This window comes from Oncorhynchus kisutch, linkage group LG15 (genome assembly GCF_002021735.2).
Source record: "Oncorhynchus kisutch isolate 150728-3 linkage group LG15, Okis_V2, whole genome shotgun sequence".
Lineage (NCBI taxonomy): Eukaryota > Metazoa > Chordata > Actinopteri > Salmoniformes > Salmonidae > Oncorhynchus > Oncorhynchus kisutch.
Window position 1 is genome coordinate 50,036,106 of NC_034188.2, and position 20,112 is coordinate 50,056,217.

The 20,112-nt window shown below is 42.7% G+C and overlaps 1 protein-coding gene across 1 annotated transcript in view; it reads right to left on the bottom strand.

Annotated features, from left to right (window-relative positions):
• Positions 1-3,145: 3,145 nt before the first annotated feature.
• The window catches only part of LOC109906042 (ATP-binding cassette sub-family G member 4), a 29,810-nt gene continuing 12,843 nt past the window's right edge, over positions 3,146-20,112 (bottom strand). The window contains exons 3-15 of the mRNA XM_020503696.2: positions 14,236-14,353; positions 13,413-13,545; positions 12,988-13,038; positions 11,186-11,331; positions 10,334-10,457; positions 9,570-9,684; positions 9,208-9,353; positions 8,964-9,062; positions 8,534-8,702; positions 7,963-8,063; positions 7,588-7,746; positions 7,227-7,345; positions 3,146-5,338 (exon numbers count right to left, since the gene is read on the bottom strand). Coding sequence (XP_020359285.1) covers positions 5,113-5,338; positions 7,227-7,345; positions 7,588-7,746; positions 7,963-8,063; positions 8,534-8,702; positions 8,964-9,062; positions 9,208-9,353; positions 9,570-9,684; positions 10,334-10,457; positions 11,186-11,331; positions 12,988-13,038; positions 13,413-13,545; positions 14,236-14,353 — 1,706 coding nt within the window. The 3' untranslated portion in view covers positions 3,146-5,112. The remainder of the gene's footprint in view (positions 5,339-7,226; positions 7,346-7,587; positions 7,747-7,962; positions 8,064-8,533; positions 8,703-8,963; positions 9,063-9,207; positions 9,354-9,569; positions 9,685-10,333; positions 10,458-11,185; positions 11,332-12,987; positions 13,039-13,412; positions 13,546-14,235; positions 14,354-20,112) is intronic.

Consider the following 20,112-nt stretch of genomic DNA (forward strand, 5'->3'; position numbering starts at 1 on the left):
TTCTGCATTAGCATCGAATAGCCCCCGTGATATGCAACTTTTCAGGGAATTTAGGAACCAATATACACAGGCAGTTAGGAAAGCAAAGGCTAGCTTTTTCAAGCAGAAATGTTCCTCCTGTAGCACAAACTCAAAAAAGTTCTGGGAAACTGTATAGTCCAAGGAAGAGCACCTCCTCCCAGCTGCCCACTGCACTGAGGCTAGGAAACACTGTCACCACCAATAAATCCACTATAATTGAGAATTTCAATAAGCATTTTTCTACAGCTGGCCATGATTTCCACCTGGCTACCCCTACCCCGATCAACAGCCCTGCACCCCCCACAGCAACTCGCCCAAGCCTCCCCATTTCTCCTTCACCCAAATCCAGATAGCTGATGTTCTGAAAGAGCTGCAAAATCTGGACCGCTATAAATCAGCCGGGCTAGACAGTCTGGACCCTTTCTTTCTAAAATTATCTGACGAATTTGTTGCAACTCCTATTACTAGCCTGTTCAACCTCTCTTTCGTATCGTCTGAGATTCCCAAAGATTGGAAAGCTGCCGCGGTCATCCCCCTCTTCAAAGGGGGAGACACTCTAGACCCAAACTAATATAGACCTGTATCTATGGTCTTCGAAAGCCAAGTTAACAAACAGATTACAAACTATTTCGAATCCCACCGTACCTTCTCCACTATGCAATCTGGTTTCAGAGCTGGTCATGGGTGCACCTCAGCCACACTCAAGGTCCTAAAAGATATCATAACCTCCATCGATAAGAGACATTATTGTTCAGCTGTATTCATTGACCTGGACAAGGCTTTTGACTCTGTCAATCACCACTGTTGAGTCGGCAGAGTGTTAACAACCCTCCAGGCAAGCATCAATGGCATACAACTCTCCTTCGGTGGCCTCCAATTTCTCTTAAATGCAAGTAAAACTAAATGCATGCTATTCAACCGATCGCTGCCTGCACCTGCCCGCCCATCCAGCATCACTACTCTGGACGGTTCTGACTTAGAATATGTGGACAACTACAAATACCTAGGTGTCTGGTTAGACTGTAAACTCTCCTTCCAGACTCACATTAAGCATCTAATATCGGCTTCCTATTTCGCAACAAAGCATCCTTCACTCATGCTGCCAAACATACCCTCGTAAAACTGACCATCCTACCGATCCTCGACTTCGGCGATGTCATTTACAAAATAGCCTCCAACACTCTACTCAAGAAATTGGATGCAGTCTAACACAGTGTCATCCGTTTTGTCACCAAAACCCCATATACTACCCACCACTGCGACCTGTACGCTCTCATTGGCTGGCCCTCGCTTCATACTCGCCACCAAACCCACTGGCTCCAGGTCATCTACAAGTCTTTGCTAGGTAAAGCCCCGCCTTATCTCAGTTCACTGGTCACCATAGCATGGCCTATTTATTGCCTTACCTCCCTTATCCTACCTCATTTGCACACACTGTATATAGACTTTTTCTACTGTATTATTGACTGTATGTTTGTTTATTCCATGTGTAACTCTGTGTTGTTGTATGTGTCGAACTGCTTTGCCTTATCTTGGCCAGGTCGCAGTTGTAAATGAGAACTTGTTCTCAGCTAGCCTACCTGGTTAAATAAAGCTGAAAAAAATAAAAAAAAATAAAGGGGGCTTAAACCTCCCCAATTTCAGAATGTATTACTGGGCTGCACAGTCTAGATTTCTGGCTCAGAGGTTTGATAATGGTCCTTCTCCCTTATGGTTGAACATGGTTGGGGTAGAATTGTTTTACAAATGGGACCCGAAATCTTTACAAAACTACTACAGACAGCCCTTTAATTATACATTCTGTCCTGGCATGGTGCAGACTGCACGAGCTGTTCAGACAAGAGGGATTTCTAAAACCCCTCTATGGAACAATAGATTGATTCCTATGTTTTTCCAGAATAGTCACATTAGAGCATGGTTTGATAAGGGTATCACTCTTCTGGAACATTGTTATGAGGAAGGGATTCTCATGTCCTTCAACAGCTGAAACAGAAGTACCATTTGTCTAACAACTACAAAGTTTTATTAGAATGAATCTCAAGGGACAATGGAACCTACCTAAGATGCCACCTATTGAACAACTCCATGCAGACCAACCACTGTTCAAGACCATTTCCTGTGTTTACGATGCTCTTATGTCAGGACTACCATTGCCTGAGCTAGATAAACCCTGACTTAGATGGGGAAAAGATCTGGGTATTAATCTTGATGAGGGACTATGATCCAGTTTAATTTCTTCCATCAGCATTATATCACCCCATCTAGATTGCACAAGTTCAACCCTGATATCTCCTCCCTATGTTTTAGATGTGGCTCAGATGAAGGAACATTCCACTTGGCAGTGTTCAAAACGACAAAGTTTCTGGCAAGGGGTAAGCGATACCATATGCTCAGTTCATGGGGCTGCATTCCCTTTAAACCCATAGGTCTGTCTACTGGGTAACTTTACTCATTCCAATCTTAGGCAGAGCCATACTATAAAGCTAACAGAAATATTGCTAGCGATTGCTAAGAAATGTATTGCCTTGAAATGGAAATCGGATTCCCCCTGCCAGTTGCAGTGTGGCTGTCGGAAGTTAATAGTTGTATCCCACTGGAGAAAATCACTTACTGCTTGAGGAATAAGTTAAAGACATTTTACAGAATTTGGCAACCTTTTATTGATTATATGGAGAATCTCCCCTCACATAACATTGATTGCATCTCTATATAATCCTCACGTAATGTTTCACACTTAATGTATAATATGTAGCCTACGGCAGGCAGGTGACCATGTGATCCAATGTCTCATTCATTTTTTATTCTTGTTTTTATATACTATATACTGTACTTTTTTTTATTGCATTTACATTGTCTGTTGTCTTGTAAGGTTATTTTCACTTTGTTATATTGTTGTCTAATTTCTTCTCATTTTTATTTTGAATGTTCTTAACTGGAAAATGCAAAAATAAAATATATATATATTTTTTTTAAAGGCACCTGAGCAGAGTCCCAACATATGTTTTTCAGGGGAAACGGAAGTTAGGTTGAAAACCGGAAACATCTGCTTTCTTCCGTCTCCGCAGAGATTGCCTCATTGCTGTTGCTCTAAGATGGCAACTCAGTGCGAATGCTCATGTGCCAATTGAATCTCATCAAGGAAACTATCAGTGATTGTATTTTGACTAACGTTTCATTAGAAAGCATGGGTCTTAACAAACAAAGAAAGGCATTCAACAACAGAAAACAAACATAGGCACACGGTGAGGGTTTAAGAATTTACATTTTGCTAGCGACTTGAAAGAGTCGGAGCTTAAATTCTTGGAGTTGAGATCTAGGCTATATATTCCTCATGATCCATGACAAACACATTGCAACACAATCATTATAAGTGAGTAAAATCTAAAGTCTTTATTGAAATACCAGCCATTTGCGATGCTGTACAGTGGAATTGAGAGAAATGATCAAGTTTGTCATATAGCATAGGCTTTCAACATAGGGACGGCTGGTGGGGAGTAAGAGGTCAAAATATGTGAGATAATTCAAATATTTTAGGAATGTCACAGTTTATTGTAACTGAAAATTCAGAATCCAACAACATTTTGCAACATAGCCTACTGTAACTCATTCTCTTGGCTTGTTTTCCTGAAAGCCGGGTATCCCAATTCCAACAACGGTCAAATATGCAACTCACACACACTCATAAGAATATCAAGCAAGTCCTACGAACTGAGACAGTGAATGCTTGTGCGCAAGGTGGCAGTTAGCCATGGATGACTAGACTGTAATGAAGGTTTATATAAAACAGGCATTATATTATTAAAGGTCAAATACTGTCGTTTTTATCTCAATATCAAATCATTTCTGGGTAACAATTAAGTACCTTTTACTGGGATTATTTTTTTTACCAAAGAGCAATTTCTCAAGTAATAATTTTGCTAGGAATGTCTTGGAGTGATCTGAGTGGGGAGGGGAAAACAGAAAACTAGCTGTTATTGGCAGGAAGGTTTGGAACTCTTTCTTATTGGTCCATTAACTCATTTACCGCCTGGTGATTTCACCAGGCAGGCCAAAACTCCATCCCACCAAAACTGGCTGAAATTTCAGGTGTTTTTTCCCCCCAAACAGCTCTTACACTAAGAGGACTATCATCATTTTCACAATTTCACAGTATTATTCCAACCTCATAGTGTGGAATTATATATAAAACACAGGAAGTAACGGTTTTGACTGCACTGGGCCTTTAAAGTCATCCATTTTTAGGTAGAAGTAAAGTTTGAATGTTGCATCTCTGGTTATACTATAAATATATACATTACTGTGGCAGTGGAGACAGGTTAAGTACTATGTTTGAGGATAATATTACCTCTTTAATCTATTACCCAAACTAAACTCAACAATGTTGCATACATACAGTACATCATGTAGGACGTGAACAGTTAATTGATTAGAGTTGATTAGAGAAAACAAAAAATATATAATTAGGAGAATCATCCATTTTAGAGAAAGGTACATTTTTTCAGACAGTATAAAAACAGGGGAATAGCCTAATAATGTACAGATTTGTTTTTCATACATTGTTATCAGGTAAAATAAGTCATATTTATTTTCTAGTTCTCAAAACTGTAACTAAAACGTAGATGAGAGTGAAAGATAGTCGGAAGAAAAGTGAATAGTTCCGTTCAGTTGAGGAAATTTAATCAACACTTGATTACAATACTGATTCATTCTGTCTTTAAAACCAGACACACTCCAGTGCAACAGTAGAATGTCCTCTGGCTATGCCAAGGCTAAATGATGTGTAAACATTCTCTGTTTTTGGTTGTTCCTGCAGATCAGTCCTTTGAATAGTCTGTGTGCCCTCATCAGTACTACCCTACTGTACATAGAGATGCTTGTAGATGTTTGGAGTCCTACTTGCTGAGGTAAAACATTTATGTTTGTTAGATGTCTCTTCTCTGGTCCCATCATGACTTCAACAGTGAAAAGTGATATATTCCAGTTTTTCCAAGCAGCGATTTATGGTATTGATATATAAAACTGGATGTTGGGCCCACGTGGTACAGTACAATAGCTTTGCACAGAACAGGGTGGGGGCCTTGAGGGTGAGACCTATCGCTCTGACTTGACCTTGTAGCGCAGCACTAGGTAGGTGGCGAATCGGAGAATCACGAAGAAGATCCCCAGAACGATGAAGTCCATGTAGAGCTTGGCGTCCTCCACGTCCAACAGTTGGAGGACCTCCTCAGGCTTCTGGAATTTACACACTTTCCCCGGACAATACAGATCGGTACGGTTCATCCCGTATATGGACAGGATCACCCCCTCAAAGCCGTACCTGGGAGGCAACACAGACTAATTGGTCTAAAATCTAGATTCAACCAGATGACAGGGACCTGTATTGTTATTATTTACAGGTCAATTCAATGCAAAGATGGAAACAACCACAGTGTTCCTCTGCATTGCGACATTTTACCCCCTCTCTCTTTTCATATTTTATTGAGATAAGCAGGCATGAAGTGAGTAGTGGAGACACTTATAGGTACAGTGGCAAGAAAAAGTATATGAACCCTTAGGAATTACATGGATATCTGCATAAATTTGACATAACATTTTATCTGATCTTCATCTAAATCACAACAATAGACAAACATAGTGTGATTAAACTAATAACACACAAATTATTGTATTTTTCTTTTCTATATTGAATACATCATTTAAACATTCACAGTTTAGGTTGGGGAAAGCATGTGAACCCCTAGGCTAATAAGTCAGCTAACCAGGAGTCCAATCAATGAGATGAGATTGGAGATGTTGGTTAGAGCTGCCTTGCCCTATAAAAAAAAAACACTCACACAATTTGAGTTTGCTATTCACAAGAGGCATTGCCTGATGTGAACCATGCCTTGAACAAAATAGATCTCAGAAGATTTTTTGACTTACAGTATATAAAGCTGGAAAGGGTTATAAAAGTAGCTCTAAAGGCCTTGATGTTCATCAGTCCACAGTAAGACAAATGGTCTATAATTGGAGAAAGTTCAGCACTGTTGCTACTCTCCCTAGGAGTGGCTGTCCTGCAAAGATGACTGCAAGAGCACAGCGCAGAATTCTCAAAGGTTAAGAAGAATCCTAGAGTGTCAGCTAAAAACTTACAGAAATTTCTGGAAGATGCTAACATCTCTTGATGAGTCTACAATATGTAAAACACTAAACAAGAATGGTGTTCATGGGAGGACACCACGGAAGAAGCCACTGCTGTCCAAAAAAAACATTGCTGCACGTCTGAAGTTTGCAAAAGAGCACCTGGATGTTCCACAGCGCTAAAAATATTCTGTTGACAGATGAAACTAAAGTTGTGTTGTTTGGAAGGAAAACACAACACTATGTGTGGAGAAAAAAAAGGCACAACACAGCAACATCAAAACCTCATCCCAACTGTAAAGTATGGTGGAGGGAGCATCATGGTTTGGGACTGCTTTGCTGCCTCAGCTTGCTATCATTGACGGAAAAATGAATTCCCAAGTTTATCAAGATAGAGAATGTAAGGCTATCTGTCTGCCAATTGAAGCTAAACAGAAGGTAGATAATGCAACAGGACACCAACCCATTAGACAGAAGTAAATCAACAACAGAATGGCTCGAACAGAAGAACATACTCCTTCTGAAGTGGCCCAGTCAGAGTCCTGACCTCAACCCGATTGAGATGCTGTGGCACGACCTCAAGAGAGCGGTTCACACCAGACATCCCAAGAATATTGTGGAACTGAAACAGTTTTGTAAAGAGGAATAGTCCAAAATTCCTCCTGACCGTTGTGCATGTCTGATCTGCAACTACAGAAAACATTTGAGGTTATTGCTGACAAAGGACGGTCAACCTGTTATTAAATCCAAGGGTTCACATACCTTCCCCACCCTGCACTGTGGATTTTTACACGGTGTGTTCAATAAAGACATGAAAAATTTGAATTCTTTGTGTGTTATTAGTTTAAACAAACTGTGTTTGTCTATTGTTGTGACTTAGACGATCATCAGATCAAATTTGATGACCAATTTATGCAGAAATCCAGGTAATTCCAAAAGGGTTCATATACTTTTCCTTCCCACTGTAGAAGACGTAAAGCGTTGGACTTTGGGGGTCAAACCTCCACCGCTAGTGGTCATGTCATGTGTAGTTCAAGGTCAGCAGGGTTACCACTAGACCTGGCTACAGCACGAGTGGGACATACCTGACATAGGACACATAAGAGCTCCATTGCAGGTACTTGGGAATGGTGTCAAAGTTGACAAAGAAGCCCGAGAAGAGAAGAACAGGAATGGCAGTGACGGGGCCGACAAAAGTGGCCACCTGTGGAAAGACAGACAGGTAGAGGGGCTAATGGTCTGCACACGTTGCAAGTGACAAGACATTTAAATGGTGCTCCTGGACAAAAGTAGATCTGGTTGTTCATGCAAAGGTTGCGCTAGGGTAGTACAGACTAGGAGACACATACCCATGAAGGCTACATGTGCCAGTGCAAAGTGTTAAGAAAATTAGCCAGATGGTGAAACATTAGCATTAGTTAGCATTTAGTTAGTTCCAGCAGGTACCTGGAGGTTGGTGGAGGCAGCACCAACCAGGAGCCCTAGTGACTGGGCTACCAGGGCCGTGCAGATGGACAGGGCCAGGAAGAGCAGGAAGCGGGTGGCCTCCGGAGGCTGATCTGTCATCCAGTACACTATACTGCAGTACATGACGGGGCAGAGGACCTGGGAAGAGCGGGCCGTACTGTACATTAACACTGGGTGGCACTGCTGTATCTATGTTGTATTATGCTGTTGGGGTTCTCTGAGACACAAACACACACACTTTCCCTTTCCCACTTACACACACACACACACACACACACACACACACACACACACACACACACACACACACACACACTTTGCTGTGTGCCTGCTTTGTTTGGATGACCAACTCACCTGGAATGGAATGTCAGCCATAGTCTTAGCCAGATAGTAAGCCTTCAGGCTGTACCAGTAGTTTAGATGTTCCCTCAGAAAAATTGACATCTCCAGAGGAACTGCAGGTCAGACATTACGAAATGGCAAACAAGAATTAAAACAGCCTGCCTTATTTAACATACTTACCAATGTCATGGATCCTAGGGGGTCCCTGGGAAACAATGACGTTCGTTGCTGAATGGATTATCCAATGGACTACGCTGACTAAATAAATCAAGGTGAATTGACATTGGTTTTAGTTAGCCTAGCAGAGTTAACAAATGCTTATGTGACCCTTCAGAGTAAGCTAGCTTGTTTAAACCCAGGGTTAATGATATCCCTCGGGCCTAGGCTAAGAACATACATTGTGAAAAGACTTACAGAGACAGAAAAATTTTGGTTACATCTCAAATGGCTTTATTATATTCTATTCTCTATTTAGTGCACTACTTTTGACCAGGCAATAGGGTGCCATTTAAGGACGAAACCATTGACTGCAAAGTTCCTCCTGGTGAACGAACAAGTCCCCCTCACAATTCGGTCAACTCACATGTGAGCACGGTGGGCATCAGAGCTCCGAACATGAGGAAGAGCATGGAGAAGAAGAGGAAGCCGGTGTTGTTGAAGACCTTGCTGGCGTCGTTGCCAATGTTCAAGTAGAGCAAGCCGATCAGTACTCCTATAGAGATGTGTGACATCAGCCTTAGGTGTGTCAACACCTGAAACAGAAACGCTCACAATGACTCACGGCATGCATGCCCCCCTCTCTTATACAATTCACTCATCCTCATGTCACTGATGTATGTATGGGGCGGGTTTATAAGCATGCTCAATGGAGGATCTCACTTAAAAGTGACTTGTCCACTAATCCATGGCTTGGCTTAAGACTAGCCCAAAAGAGTTGATGTATACATGCGTGCCATTGCTACCTGTTAGCGACCCAGCTACCCGAGGAACCCCTTGTAACTCTACTCACATACCTGGTCTCGACATATTGTCATCAACGTTCTATTGAAGAGAATGCAAAACTGTGTCCAAGTGCTTGTGGCAAATGAATGGCTCTCAATGGCTCCTGAGTCCTGTGAAAAGAGGCAGACAGGGGGCATGTCAAGACAAAACAGAGTGCGCGCGAGTGGGCATGAGTGGGCGCGAGTGGGCGTGCGTGTCAGTGAACGGGGCTTTAATCCTTAGCGATTCTCAGTTGTATGTAGCATTAGTACTCACCTTGAGGCACTTTGTTGGACAAACAGCGGATGTGTCATTTTTGTCACATAACTTCTCCTTCTCCTCTATGGCACACATTCCACCCTGGGCCGCCTCAAACAGAACAGGATTCCAGTCTCCATACTCCCCCGATGCCACTTCGATGACTGGGACAGAGAAAATCCTGTTAACACTTTCTATGAATACCCTGTTACTAAAACACATTATGCATAGCTAGTAGGGCAATACAACTGTATTTTTAAGGCATTATGAAGAGGGTATTTAACACAACCCGGCAGAGGTCTGCAATCTGGGGCAAAAGAGAAAGATATTTAACGGACATTAAGTGTGTGCGCTCTGTTCTGAGGTCCCATTGAACTCACTGAAATCTGCCGGGTTGTGGTAGGTGGGGCAGTGGAGCCCCAGGTTCTTCAGATAGGGGATGAGGTATGGGACGGTGCCTTTGTATATGCACTGGCCCTGACTCAGGATGTACAGCTGTGGAAGGACAGGACAACACATCAGGTGGAGAGAAAGACACAGCTGGTGCGTGAGTGGGGACCTGGGTTTTTCCTGATCACGTGATGTAAGGGAGTGCGAAACTGGCGGCAGGGAAGTCAGGCGCAGGAGAGCAAAACTGGGTAATCAACGGAGCAGTTTTATTCATAAAACCACCGGAAAGCAGAACAAACAAATGGGTACAAAACCCGTCGCGCACCAGAGAAAATGTGCATATGCACTTGCAATAAACAATTCCGCACAAAGACATGGGGGGGAACAGAGGGTTAAATACACAACATGTAATGAGGGAATTGAGCCCAGGTGTGTGGGAAGACAAGACAAAACGAAAATGAAGTGGATAGATGATGGCTAGAAGACCGGCGACGCCGACCGCCGAGCGCCGCCCGAACAAGGAGAGGAACCGACTTCGGCGGAAGTCGTGACACGTGACCCTACCAGAAAAAAAATGCAGGGCTTTTATACAACTAGGGGGGCCTGGAAATGTTGTGGTCTGGTCAGGTTACAGGGTTAGGAAAAAGTCCTCCCTACAACCAGGGGACAACTGCCACAGCTCTGTATGGTCTCTCAGTGTTCATGTGTTGTCTAATCATTTGATGGAAGTGGACAGAGAGAGGCCTGTTTGTACCTTATCAAACATCTCAAAGAGTTTGGCGCTGGGCTGGTGGATGGTGCAGATGATGGTGCGTCCCCCCAGGGCTAGAGATTTCATAAGAGAAACCACTTGGTAACAGGAGGCACTGTCCAGTCCACTGGAAACAACAGACATAGATAGGGAGAGAGTTAGGGAAGCAGGACCAGCAGGATTCCGGTAGTTGACAAACAACCTCTATTTCAAATGAATATGGAATGTACAGTATAACACTACGGGGTTATATGTCCAATTTACTCCGGCCCCAAAACTCAGGCTACTGATGGCTAAATAATTCAATTTAATTCAATTCCAGACAACTTTATTAATCCCTGAGGGGCAGATAGAAAGGCACTTTCAGTGCATGGCTACATTTCACATATTCTGAGGGGGAGGGAGATTTAATCCGTGGTGAAGGTGGAGGTCATGTTACATCATCAGTAGTGTCATAACTACTCCCGCTGCCCCTCTCCATCGCTCGACATCGGCAGTCTACTAACCAGCGGTCCTGGCGCCATCATTACGCACACCTGGACCTCATCATCGTCTTGATTACTCTCCCTTTATTTAGCCCTCAGTAGCCTCAGTCATTAGGCAGTGCTGGTTTCGTTCACGTTCAGTACCCTTCTCCTGTTTTGTTTATCTCCCTTGTCTTATCATTAAAACATACCTTCTGCACCTGCTTCCTGACTCCAAGCGCATACGTTACAAGTAGAACCAGGAGTTTTTCCTCCAGGCCTTAGATCAAGCAACACTGCCACACTACACCACCAACAAGAATGTACAAGGGCTTATCTTGTCCCATAATTGATGGATCAGGTGGACATGATGACATAGTGAGCCTCTTACCTGGTTGGCTCATCAAAGAACATGACTGGGGGATTGTTGACTAGCTCAAGGGCGATTGCCAGCCGTTTACACTGCCCCCCAGATAGGGAGCTGGTGCGAGTGTGAGCACACTCCTGGAGCCCTAGAGCAGTCAGGATCTCATTCACCTACACACACACACACGCAAGCACACGTACCCACATTGTCTACCATTAGTAGGTAAACACAATTTACAGTCGTATAGTGGGGAGAACAAGTATTTGATAACCTGCAAAATCAGCAGTGTTTCCTACTTACAAAGCATGTAGAGGTCTGTAATTTTTTATCATAGGTACACTTCAACTGTGAGAGACGGAATCTAAAGCAAAAATCCAGAAAATCACATTGTATGATTTTTACGTAATTAATTTGCATTTTATTGCATAACATAAGTATTTGATACATCAGAAAAGCAGAACTTAATATTTGGTACAGAAACCAGTTTGCAATTACAGAGATCATACGTTTCCTGTAGTTCTTGACCAGGTTTGCACACACTGCAGCAGGGATTTTGGCCCACTCCTCAATACAGACCTTCTCCAGATCCTTCAGGTTTCGGGGCTGTCACTGGACAATACGGACTTTCAGCTCCCTCCAAAGATTTTCTATTGGGTTCAGGTCTGGGGACTGGCTAGGCCACTCCAGGACCTTGAGATGCTTCTTACGGAGCCACTCCTTAGTTGCCCTGGCTGTGTGCTTCGGGTCGTTGTCATGCTGGAAGACCCAGCCACGACCCATCTTCAATGCTCTTACTGAGGGAAGGAGGTTGTTGGCCAAGATCTCGCGATACATGGCCCCATCCATCCTCCCCTCAATACGGTGCAGTCATCCTGTCCCTTTTGCAGAAAAGCATCCCCAAAGAATGATGTTTCCACCTCCATGCTTCACGGTTGGGATGGTGTTATTGGGGTTGTACTCATCCTTCTTCTTCCTCCAAACACGGCAAGTGGAGTTTAGACCAAAAAGCTGTAATTTTGTCTCATCAGACCACATGACCTTCTCCCATTCCTCCTCTGGATCGTCCAGATGGTCATTGGCAAACTTCAGACGGGCCTGGACATGCGCTGGCTTGAGCAGGGGGACCTTCGTGCGCTGCAGGATTTTAATCCATGATGGCGTAGAGTGTTACTAATGGTTTTCTTTGAGACTGTGGTCCCAGCTCTCTTCAGGTCATTGACCAGGTCCTGCCGTGTAGTTCTGGGCTGATCCCTCACCTTCCTCATGATCATTGATGCCCCACGAGGTGAGATCTTGCATGGAGCCCCAGACCGAGGGTGATTGGCCGTCATCTTGAACTTCTTCCATTTTCTAATAATTGCGCCAACAGTTGTTGCCTTCTCACCAAGCTGCTTGCCTATTGTCCTGTAGCTCATCCCAGCCTTGTGCAAGTCTACAATTTATCCCTGATGTCCTTACACAGCTCCCTGGTCTTGGCCATTGTGGAGAGGTTGGAGTCTGTTTGATTGAGTGTGTGGACAGGTGTCTTTTATACAGGTAACGAGTTCAAACAGGTGCAGTTAATACAGGTAATGAGTGGAGAACAGGAGGGCTTCTTAAAGAAAAATGCAAATTAATTACTTAAAAATCATACAATGTGATTTTCTGGATTTTTGTTTTAGATTCTGTCTCTCACAGTTGAAATGTACCTATGATAAAAATTACAGACCTCTACATACTTTGTAAGTAGGAAAACCTGCAAAATCGGCAGTCTATCAAATACTTGTTCTCCCCACTGTATGTATAATTTCACACATCTGCAAGTTGTTCATTTCTGTCCAACTCACCAGTTCCTTTTTCACTTCCATAGTTTCACTGAGCTTCAAGTTGGCCGAAACCTGAACATCAAATCCATAGAATACAGTAATTTAGCTAAGTTTTAGCCATGAAAATGTACGATATCCACCGGAAATGTACGATATCCACTATTCACCCTGCAGTACATCAAAAGGATGGCAACAGTTATCTACACCTCACATTAGTCCATCATTTCTGCATAATAACAAACCACAAACATACAACCTATTCTCCCAATAAGAACATGTGTCTGGGTGATTAGAGTGTCATGTGTCATGGTCATTAGGCACCAAACGGAAGAAAACGGACTGAAACAGGGAGATTTGTCCAATAATCATTTTTAGTTTTAAGGTGCAACACATTTAAAAAATCTTTTCAACTGTGTGCCCTAATGAACACAACTCTGTGCTCTCACCATCATGGCTTCCCGGACAGTGAGGTGCAGCAGCAGCATGTCATCCTGCATGATATAACAGGACATCTTACGAAACGTGCGGAGATCTCTGGGTTTCCCATTCACCAAGATCTTCCCTTTCATGCCTGTTTCCCTAAGGAGGAGACACAGGAGTGGAGAATGGACGAATACAAAAATGTATTCATTTGACTACTCCTGGTGCAGTGACATGATGATTGATAATAAACACACATGGGTTCATTTCCATCAAACCCACATTATCTGTGGCTCTTTTCCCATGGTCAAAACACATCCCACAATTGTTTAAAACACCCCGAAAGGGTTTTGGGTACTGTGAAAACCTAATACTAGGTACTAGACCTTCCTCACAGTAACTTTAGATGCTTCCAGTTTTAACAATAATAATGTTATGTGTGCAGGCAGACGTTTGTAAACAAAGACAATGGGTTAACATTACAATCACAGTGGAATGAATCAGAGCGGGAAGACTTTTAGGGAAATTGATGTCAGACAAGAGGTGTTCGTTGAAAATGGGGATGAATACTTGAATAAGCAAAAAGAAGTGCTTGCAGGTAGTGTAAGCTATGCAAAAGCAGTGCAGAGACATTGCTGAGCGGTAACGTTACCCGCTCATATGCACATGTAGGACCTGTTCAGACTAGGATTCAATTCCTTCCTCAACCTTTTACCCTGTTACACCTATCTCCCTCTCGTGTTCTGATATATCTGAATAAAACATAAAAAAATATATGTATGGTAGACTGGTGTTCCATTCTCCTTTAAAACAAAAAACTATGCAAAATAATGATAACAGCCCTATCACCTGTAGCCAGCCAGGATGTTCATCAGAGTGGACTTGCCGGCCCCAGAGGGCCCCATGATTCCGATCAGCTCTCGGCTGCAGAACCTCCCCGACAGGCACTTAAGTAAGGCTTTAAAACCTGGAAAAAGACCAGACACTTAGAAAATCCCTCAGAGAGATCAGTGAGATTGTATTGTGTAAGGAATAGGTCCATCTATGCAGTGGTGTAAAGTACTTAAGTAAAAATATTTTAAAGTACTACTTAAGTAGTTTTTTTTTGTATCTGTACTTTACTTTACTATTTATATTTTTGACAACTTTTACTTTATTACATTCCTAAAGAAAGTTATGTACTTTTTACTCCATACATTTTCCCTGACACCCAAAAGTACTCATCACATTTTGAATGATTAGCAGGACATGAAAATTGTCAAATTCACGCACTAATCAAGAGAACATCCCTGGCCATCCCTACTGCCTCTGATCTGGTAGACTCACGGACTCACAAAACACAAATGCTTAATTTGTAAATTATATCTGAGTGTTGGAGTGTGCCCCTGGCTATATGTCAATAAAAAATATTTGCTTGATATTAAGAATTTGAAACGATTTATAATTTTATTTTTACTTTTGATACTTAAGTATATTTTAGAAATTACATTTACTTTTGATACGGAAGTATATTTCAAACCAAATACTTTTAGACTTTTACTCAAGTATTTAAGTAAAAGTAAGTAAGTAGTATTTTACTGGGTGACTCACTTTTACTTGAGTTATTTTCTATTAATGTATCTTTACTTTTACTCATGTATGACAATTGGGTACTTTTTCCACCACTGTATATATGTTACAAATGGTATGAGTTAATACACTGACAAGCTGATTCATTTCAGTAATAACTCAAATCAAATTATATTAGTGACATGCGCCGATTACAACAGGTGTAAAACTTACAGGGAAATGCTTGCTTACGATCCCCTAACCAACAATGCAGTTTAAAAAAAATATGGATAAGAATAAGATGTAAAAGTAACAAGTAATTAAAGAGCAGCAGTGAAACAATAGTGAGACTATATACAGGGGGGTACCGGTACATAGTCAGTCAATGTCCAGGGGCACCGGTTAGTTGAGGTAATATGTAGGTAGAGTTATTAAAGTGATAACAACAGAGAGTAGCAGCGGTGTAAAATAGGGGGAGGGGTAAGGGGTAATGCAAATAGTCTAGGTAGCCATTTGATTAGAATATCAGGAGTCTTATGGCTTAGGGGTAGAAGATGTTTAGAAGCCTCTTGGACCTAGACTTGGCGCTCCGGAACCGCTTGCCGTGCGGTAGGAGAGAGAACAGTCTATGAATAGGGTGGCTGGAGTCTTTGACAATTTTTATGACCTTCCTCTGACACCGCCTGGTATAGAGGTCCTGGATGGCAGAAAGCTTGGCCCCAGTGATGTACTGGGCCATTCGCAGTACTCTCTGTCGTGCCTTGCGGTTGGAGTCCGAGCAGTTGCCATACCAGGCAGTGATGCAACCCATCAGGATGCTCTTGATGGTGCAGCTGTAGAACCTTTTGAGGATCTGAGGACCTACAGTTGAAGTCGGAAGTTTACATCTTAGCCAAATACATTTGAACTCAGTTTTTCACAATTCCTGACATTTAATCCTCATAAAAATTCCCTGTCTTAGGTCAGTTAGGATCACCACTTTATTTTAATAATGTGAAATGTCAGAATAATAGTAAAGATAATTATTTATTTAATATTTTATTTCTTTCATCACATTCCCAGTGGGTCAGAAGTTTACATACACTCAATTAGTATTTGGTGGCATTGCCTTTAAATTGTTTAACTTAGGTCAATCTTTTTGGGTAGCCGTCCACAAGCTTCCCACAATAAGTTGGGTGAATTTTGTCCCATTCCTCCTGGCAGAGCTGGTGTAACTGAGTCAGGTTTGTAGGCCATCTTGCTCGCACACGCCTTTTCAGTTCTGCCCACAAATGTTCTATAGGAGTGAGGTCAGGGCTTTGGGAAGGCCACTCCAGTACCTTGACTTTGTTGTACCTAAGTCATTTTCCAACAACTTCGGAAGTATGCTAGTGGTCATTGTCCATTTGGAAGACTCATTTGCGACCAAGCTTTAACTTCCTGACGGATGTCTTGAGATGTTGCCTCAATATATCCACATAATTTTCCCCCTCATGATGCCATCTGTTTTGTAAAGTGCACCAGTTCCTCCTGCAGCAGAGCACACCCAAAACATGGCGCAGTTGCAAACTGTATTCTGGCTTTTTTATGGTGATTTTGGAGCAGTAGCTTCTTCCTTTGTCACGAACCGGCTCAAAGTTTGTAACAAAAAGGGAGACAACGTGGAGATAAGGAATAACAAAATATATTTGTTAACTGAGGTAAACTAAATACAATTAAAAATGGTGTGTGTGGTCAGTAATCAGTAGTGTAAGTGAGTGTTTGCGTGCATAAATGTGATAATGAGGGGTGTTGAAAGGTGCCAAAGCAAACAAACGGCCGCAAAAATGCCACAACCAAAATCTATAAGTGTGTCTGCATGGAGAGTCTCCTCAATGAATGGGGAAGAGGTGTATTTACACACCCGGTGTATCCCGATACACACCCGGTGTATCCCATGTCACTGACGACCCTCCCGGCTCCGCCGACAGGCATCCTATTAAGGAAAACAAGAACAAAGAGAAAGAATACGGCAGACAAAGTGGGAGGGTCGTCACACTTGCTGAGCGGCCTTTTAGGTTATGTCGATATAGGACTCGTTTTCCTCTGGATATAGATACTTTTGTACCCGTTTCGCACCAGAGGTACGTTCATTTCTACGAGACAGGACGCGTCACCTTCCTGAGTTGTATGACGGCTGCGTGGTCCCATGGTGTTTATACTTGCGTACTATTGCTTGTACAGATGAACGTGGTACTTTCAGGCGTTTTAAATTGCTCCCAAGGATGAACCAGACTTGTGGAGGTCTTGGCTGATTTCTTTTGATTTTCCCATGATGTCAAGCAAAGAGACACTGATTTTGAAGGTATGCTTTGAAATACATCCACAGGAACACCTCCAATTGACTCAAATTATGTCAATTAGCCTATCAGAAGCTTCTAAAGCCATGCCATAATTTTCCAAGCTGTTTAGTTTAAAGGCACAGTCAACTTCTTATCGGCAGACTCAACAGCCTTTCTCAAATGATTGCCTCGCCTGGTTCACCAACTACTTCTCAGACAGAGTTTAGTGTGTCAAATTGGAGGGCCTGTTGTCCGGACCTCTAGGGGTGCCATGGGGTTCAATTCTCAGGCCGACTCTTTTCTCTGCATACATTTATTTATTTATTTATTTCACCTTTATTTAACCAGGTAGAACAAGTTCTCATTTACAACTGCGACCTGGCCAAGATAAAGCAAAGCAGTTCGACACATATAACAACCCAGAGTTACACATGGAGTAAAACAAATATACAGTAGAAAAATAAGTCTATATACAATGTGAGCAAATGAAGTGAGTTAAGGGAGGTAATGGCAATAAATAGGCCATGGTGGCGAAGTAAATACAATATAGCAATTAAAACACTGGAATGGTAGATTTGACAGTAGATGAATGTGCAAAGTAGAAATACTGGGGTGCAAAGGAGCAAAATAAATAAATAAATACAGTAGGGGATGAGGTAGTTGTTTGGGCTATTTATAGATGGGCTATGTACAGGTGCAGTGATCTGTGAGCTGCTCTGACAGCTGGTGCTTAAAGCTAGTGAGGGAGATAAGTGTTTCCAGTTTCAGAGATTTTTGTAGTTCATTCCAGTCATTGGCAGCAGAGAACTGGAAGGAGAGGCGGCCAAAGGAAGAATTGGCTTTGGGGGTGAGAAGTGAGATATACGTGCTGGAACGCGTGCTACGGGTGAGTGCAGCTATGGTGACCAGCGAGCGGAGATAAGGTGGGACTTTACCTAGCAGGGTCTTGTAGATGGCCTGGAGCCAGTGGGTTTGGTGACGAATATGAAGCGAGGGACGGCCAACGAGAGCGTACAGGTCGCAGTGGTGGGTAGTATATGGGGCTTTGGTGACAAAACGGATGGCACTGTGATAGACTACATCCAATTTGTGTTGGAGGCTATTTTGTAAATGACATCGCCAAAGTTGAGGATCGGTAAGGTGGTCAGTTTTACGAGGGTATGCTTGGCAGCATGAGTGAAGGATGCTTTGTTTGAAAAAAGGAAGCCAATTCTAGATTTAACTTTGGATTGGAGATGTTTTATGTGAGTCTGGAAGGAGAGTTTACAGACACCTAGGTATTTGTAGTTGTCCACATATTCTAAGTCAGAACCGTTCAGAGTAGTGATGCCGGATGGGCGGGCAGGTGCAGGCAGCGATCGGTTGAAGAGCATGCATTTAGTTTTACTTGTATTTAATAGCAGTTGGAGGCCAAGGAAGGAGAGTTGTATGGCAGTGAAGCTCGTCTGGAGGGTTGTTAACACAGTGTCCAAAGAAGGGCCAGAAGTATACAGAATGGTGTCGTCTGGGTAGTGGTGGATCAGAGACTCACCAGCAGCAAGCCCCATCTCCTACCCACCACTGGGACCTGTATGCTCTCATTGGCTGGCCCTCGCTTCATACTCGTCGCCAAACCCACTGGCTCCAGGTCATCTACAAGTCTTTGCTAGGTAAAGCCCCGCCTTATCTCAGCTCACTGGTCACCATAGCAGCACCCACCCGTAGCACGCGCTCCGGCAGGTATATGTCACTGGTCACCACCAAAGCCAAATCCTCCTTTGGCCGCCTTTCATTCCAGTTCTCTGCTGCCAATGACTGGAACGAATTGCAAAAATCACTGAAGCTGGAGACCACTAACTTTAAGCACCAGCTGTCAGAGCAGCTCACAGATCACTGCACCTGTACATAGGCCATCTGTAAATAGCCCATCCAACTACCTCATCCCCATACTGTTATTTATTTTTTTGCTCCATTTCACCCCAGTATCTCTTCTGCCCATTTATCACTCCAGTGTTTAATTGCTAAATTGTTATTATTTAACCACTATGGCTTATTTATTGCCTTACCTCCCTTATCTTACTTCATTTGCACACACTGTATATAGACTTTTTTTTCTATTGTGTTATTGACTGTATGTTTGTTTATTCCATGTGTAACTCTGTGTTGTTTGTGTCGCACTGCTTTGCTTTATTGCAGTTGTAAATGAGAACTTGTTCTCAACTAACCTACCTGGTTTTATAAAGGTGAAATCAAAAAAAAATCAAACATTTTTTGGGGGCCTGTCATGGCAAGCATTTAGACATGCAAGTGTCTCTTCATATTGTACGATTTCTGTATCGTATTAATGTGGTTTCTGAGACTCTAAACACTTTTTCAGACATGTAGTACACACCTTCTTATGTGTTCAGACTTTCAAATCCAGGCGAAAGAGCACGACCTGGGCTATGGGTTCAGCTAAAAGTCCTACGGTACTAGGGGCTCAATTACAGAGCAGCACTGCAAACTCTTAGTGATCTCTCCAAGAGCTCGGACAAAATGTCAAAGGACTCGGAGCAGCAACCACCAATCACGGGGCGAGGTTTCCTTTTCGTTCTGGTCACAGCAAGTGATTACAGTCCACATCATCATCACCATCAGAATCACCTAGATGTGGTTTTTCTCAGCTTGGAAAGCTGATCCAGAACACAGAGAAAGATTCCCTAGCCTAGAGAAGTATTGAATTGTATTAATGACCAGGAAAAATGGTATGAAGGGCTATAGGCACATTGTTTGGAAGTTGATGCGTGGTCAATAATGGTCTTTAAACACGGCTGACATAGCATCCCAATGCTGTCCCAAAGGATAAGGGGAAATTCAAAGGATAAAGTTATTGTTGATGAAATGTGAGGGTAAAATGTGA